Source organism: Meleagris gallopavo, chromosome 1, assembly GCF_000146605.3.
Source record: "Meleagris gallopavo isolate NT-WF06-2002-E0010 breed Aviagen turkey brand Nicholas breeding stock chromosome 1, Turkey_5.1, whole genome shotgun sequence".
NCBI lineage: Eukaryota > Metazoa > Chordata > Aves > Galliformes > Phasianidae > Meleagris > Meleagris gallopavo.
This window is the reverse complement of record NC_015011.2, coordinates 28,810,943-28,816,446: the sequence shown is the minus strand read 5'-3', so window position 1 is coordinate 28,816,446 and position 5,504 is coordinate 28,810,943. Positions and strand designations below refer to the sequence as shown.

Sequence of the window (5,504 nt, the reverse complement as noted above, 5' to 3'; positions counted from 1 at the left end):
AAAAGCAAAACACAACCAAAACCAACCAACCAACTGGTTCTCTTGCCATCACTCCTGTGCAGCACAACTTCATCAAACTCATTTTCTCATTTTTCTCTTCCTTATCTAGAACAGTGTGGAATTTGGGAAATGGGGGGAGATGATGGAGATCTCTCTCTATAGAGTATTCTGTAATGAAAAAGTAATGGCCTGGCTTTTAATATGTTTTAAGACAAATTTTCAGTTGGTTTGAGTATTTGTTATGTATCCATGTATCTGTCTGTGTGTACGTACAGCTATGAGCAGTGAAATGCACTTTTTATTACACACAGAGAAGGCATTTGTTTTAAGAAGTCATCACCTTTCTGTCTTTTTTCTGACAGAAAGTTGGTTTGCTCGTTCACCACATTCGACTACACATAAAAAAAGCAGTACATTTGCAACATCCCTTTCTTTTCCCTCCTGGTGCCCCAGTGCTACGCATTCACCCTTTTCCTTTCGTTTGTCAGACAAATGCCTATAAGTCAAATTTTGATCTCAAAGTAAATTGGGAGGAATTTATAAGGGAGATTTACAGGGAGGAGAATTGAAGGGCACTTTTGATCCAAAGGTGTCTCAATGGCACATCTGAGGGCAGCCAGGAAGGTGTCTGTGTGCTGAGTGATACTACGTTGAATACTGAACTGAAGAAGGAACTTGCTTAGGGGCTTCAGGTCCAGCATTTCCTTTTTGCTCTGACAGCTTTTGAAAAATGCTGTGTAGGATCAGGAAGCTCTGTGACTTTCATCCAGATCCCCTAATCAGATTCAGAATGTTTTAAATATTGCTGTAAAGTGTGAAATCTCCTTTGGGCTGCTGTTCTTCCTTTGGCACTATTTCCACTGGAAGGCTGCCACCTGCGTGACACACAAATAGGAACCTCAACCTCTGGGCAGATTTTAACACTTCAAAATATCTTGTAGAAGAGATCAGTGAAGGTGAAAAGCAAGGAAAAGAAGAGTGGAGCAGATGACAAAAAGGGAAATTGGAGGATGGAGCAGGCAGAATGAGCAGCACAAGACCAGCGAGAGATAAAAAAGGAAGGAGGAAAGGAAAACAGGAAGAAAAATGAAGGAACTCATAAAGAATGGGAGGAAAAAAGAGAAAAATAGGAAGACTGCAAGTAACATAGAAGGACAGAGGGAGTGAAGTAGGAGGGACTAAGGGAAATGGTGAAATCAGGGAGCAGATCTGAGCTGACAGCACTGAGAATGGACCATTTTCCTCTCTCTCATAGCCCCAGGGCAGGTTAGCTCCCTGACTGAGGTATGCCTTCGCCTCATCACCAGCTAATCTTATTCTGATGTCAGCAAGAATTGGCAGCTAAATATGGAGATTGTTGTAGCTTAAAGGAGTCTATACAGTGCCCATTCTTCCTGTGCGGGCTCTGGCTTTGCCTGGATGAATCCCCCTTAGTGGAGGACATTCTGGACACCACCTCAGTTCATTCAGGTGGGAGCCACCACGGAAGGATTAGCCCCAAATTTCAGTCATGGTTAATGGTAGCTTCACTCCAGTCCATTTAGCCCCAGTGGTCCAAATTCACAATTTCTCACAGGGTACAGGGAGACTTGTCTCCCTCTGCTTACAGGTGACTTAGAGCAAGACCCCACTTGAAGGCATTTGACCCAGAGAAGATAATTGCTCACCTTATGTTATAAGGAAAGTTTCATTGGGTTCTCAACATCAAATGTAGACTGTGTGAAAATGTTTCCAATGCCTACAACCCCTTAAATCTAGCATTAACAGGCAGTTGTTAGCACACCTCTCCTGTGAGAGGTGTGACAGAAGAATTAAATGCTATTATTAAGAATCTTTAGTGATCTATCTGAAATGGATTGTCATCTTCCATGGAAGAGACTGTTCCTTGCACCAACATGCCTGGAAACCTCAGTGAAAGGACCAGAAATATTTAATGAGCATTAAGAATGTTCTTTTATTCCTAGAGGTGATCCCATACACCATGGATTACCTCTAAGAAAGGATGAATGGAAAAAATAGGATTACTTCTAATGTAGCTGCTGTCTGTGATGAAGTAGAGGGCTAACAGAGACTATAGAGATGAAAATTTGTCACCTTTTAAGTTCAGTACAAAATCTGCAAAGATAAAAGCCAAGCCCAAACCAGTAGCATAAATGAGGCAGCAATTTAAATCATTATTTAATAATTATCATGTATCTAAAATTAAGTGGTTTGATAGTTTCATTCCAGTCATAGAGGACAGATATAAAAAATCACTGCTACAGTTGAACTGTAATTGATCTTCAAATGATCATCTACACAGACAACTATATGCTGCCATAGTATAGTCTGCAAATGTTCTGTGTCCAACACTCTTTGGTGTATACATTTGGAGCCAAGTTCTCACAACCATATTATACAGCCCAGTTCTGGCAAGTCTTCATGCAGATTTACAGAGCAATAGCCCGTTGTTAAATAACTTCACATGTGAACACTTTTCTCAGGAACAACCGTAATTCTCTCTGCAGCAAGGCTTTTCACACAGAAAGATATTTAGAAGTAGCTGCTCTCCCTTTTCATGACATCTTTGTATGAATTAATTTTTAACCGAGATGTCATGCACACCAGAACACTTCTACCATAAGACGCTGAAAATATTATTAGATCTTAAACTTCCACAAAGCTATCGGTGTAATATCATATTCAATATCATAATCGTACCATAAGCATTCCCCTAATGCAATGCTATAAATAAGTCAGTTTTAAGAGATCTAACTCTAACCAGAGAGAGAAAGAGACTGATGCACGAAGGAAACAAATATATTGCCCAAACATTCTGTCTTCCAGATGAATTTACTTCAGGTCAGCTGAACTAAAATAGAGTGGAAATGACTATTCTGGAGTAAGGTGACTTTTCGACAATGTAAAATCTAAAATTAGGGGAATTTAACGTGAAGATTCACTCTTATTCCTTCATTCCCTGGAACATTTCTGAAGACCGCTAGTACTGACTGTCATCCAAACGACTTACTTAGGCAGTGATATCCTGCACAAATATTTAGCAGAAGACAGATAAGTTTTCTGGTTCATGTGGGTATAATTAGATGACGTAATGTCTGCTTAAGGAATTCTCAGCTTTGTCAGTTCGTAGCGAAGCCCTCCTAGCATTACAACCTCTATGAAATATTCTCTTGGTTAAGCATCTGTGTATTATATACACCTTTGCCATGTGCTTTCCTGCATTATAGATAAAAAAAATGAAATCATTCAAATTGTCTCTTAGAAATGAAATGTGATTCCACAAAAGGACAAAAGTCAGTACAGAGAAGAAGCATAGTTCCCCAGGGAACCCAGGTACTCCCACCCACGCTTGTTGGGTGCACTTTTGTCCATCCTAGGGTAACATTACAGGACTGAGGTCAAGATTTGCTTGGTGGTGTTCAGCCCAGCTTTCCTGTGAACTGAACACTGCATGTAGCAGCTACCACCTCTCCCCATTTGGTCCTATAGGGACCACCACTGCTCTGGTTGTAGGTATGACTTGGGACAGCCTGGTACATTCACGTGTACATTCAGAGTTTTCTCGTGCTCCTACTCGTAGACAGAACAAGGTGTGAGGAAACTGTCTTCCTTTCCTCTTCAGTACTTTTCAAGATGAGGACTCACCCTCCCACACAGTGGGCACCATGACTCATCCAGTGAACTCTTGAATGCCCCAACCTGAATTGCTGTGAAGCTCCTGAAGTGGAGATTAGTTGGGAGATCGGTGGGAAACAGGCCCAATGCTGCTGGGAAAACATCACAATATTTAAGCACAGTGGCTTGGGTGATTTCCATGCAGCAGAAGGTCTGGAACGTGACAACTGGAAAGATTACTCGGCTGTTAGGAATAACATTTGTGGCTGCAGTTGTGACTCTCCCTGCTGGGACTGGGAATGCTTCTCTCCAAGAATAGCTCCTGTGGGATTACAACATATCCCAGTCTTCTGTAACCATCAATAGCAGTGTTGTTTTATTTCTTATAATTGGTATGGAAATAGAGGATGGAGAAAAGGTCAAGAGAAAGAACTTATTTCAAAATCATTGCCTTCTGAAAGTGGGGAAATAATGTTTACTCGTACATTAAGAAGAATGCACTGTGTAAGAGGGCACAAGCAGACAGGATTCTCCACTCCTTCCTGTCTAGCAAATTCTATATTGAGGGAGATTCAAGCAAGAACAACATCAGTTATCTACTTCTATAATTATACAGGGTAGATGTCCAATTCTGAACTATTAATGCAAAGCTCTCTTCAGAGCCAACAGAAGGAAATGGTCCCCATACACAAGAAAACCCTGTCTTAGCATCAAATGGTTCACCTGGAAAAGCTCGCCTCCCCATGGTGTTTGGGTCTGGGTTCACACAGAAATCTAACTACATAGAAATGAATCCAGGCCAGCTGTCTGTGCAGAGCCTGCCCTATCCCCAGATGTGCAATCCATACATTTTATTCATAATTTATGATAGCCTCTGTAACATACAAATAGAAGAAAGAAATTGAAATAGAGGAAGAAAGGAACAGGCAAGGCACATTCAGAGAAAACACCAAAGGAGGGGAAAATGACAACACTTTAAACAGGATGCAAATGCAGGAGGAAATGAGGATTAACATCTAAACACAAGTAGGAAATAATACACAGACTTCAAATTGCTTACATCCAGGATTACAGGAGTGATGCAGAAAACTGTGCATCCTGTACAAGCATTAGTACTTTTACATATATGTAAATGTTCCACACAACAGATCGTTCATTGCTTCCATAGGAAGATATCAAGCCATTTACCCAGGTTTCCCATTTCTTCATCATTTCTCATTATTTCTAGCTGAAATTCTTTAAAAACTTTGCTTTCAGAAATGTTAAGTTTCTCTATTATCCGCTGGCTAAATTTTCAAAGATGCCAACAACTCCAGCTGTGTTTGTTCACACACTTGGGTGAAGCTCCCCTCGGGCACGTTTTATTCTCAAAACCCCGCTGTTCCTTGACAAAGGCGATGCAGCAAAACCAGCTTTGGCCACTGAGATGCTGACCGCCTCATCGTCCGCTTGCACTCTGCCATCTACCTGCACCTAACCGCCGTCTTTGTTACACACTTCGGACATGTGCTCTTTGTTCTGTTTGCGCAGCATCCCGCAAAATGGCACCCTGCCCTGTGCCCGGGGCCGCTGCGTGCAGAGATAGCGCAGGTACACAGCGGCCGTGCGCCTCGCCGCCTGCGAGCCGTGCTGGAGCTGCGCGCTTTACGCGCAGCATCGCACATGGATGCCCGCAGCACCAACGCCTCCTGGCTCTGCCCGGGGTGGACGGGCCGGCTCACACGGGAGGTTTCTAAACAGAACCCCACGAAGCGCTCAGCTCGCTCTGCAGGGCTCGGCCTGCACGGTATCTCTGGGAGCAGAGCGAGCCAGAGTTACCACAAAGCAGCCCTCTCCAAAGGGAGAGCTGCACAGGCGGCTACAAACACCCCACCTCTCTCTCGGTGGCC

At 42.8% G+C, this 5,504-nt stretch overlaps 1 protein-coding gene across 1 annotated transcript in view; it reads left to right on the top strand.

Annotated features, from left to right (window-relative positions):
- The window catches only part of YAF2 (YY1 associated factor 2), a 36,682-nt gene that overhangs the window by 4,388 nt on the left and 26,790 nt on the right, over positions 1-5,504 (top strand). Inside the window, exon 2 of the mRNA XM_031552131.1 lies at positions 5,146-5,401. Coding sequence (XP_031407991.1) covers positions 5,146-5,401 — 256 coding nt within the window. The remainder of the gene's footprint in view (positions 1-5,145; positions 5,402-5,504) is intronic.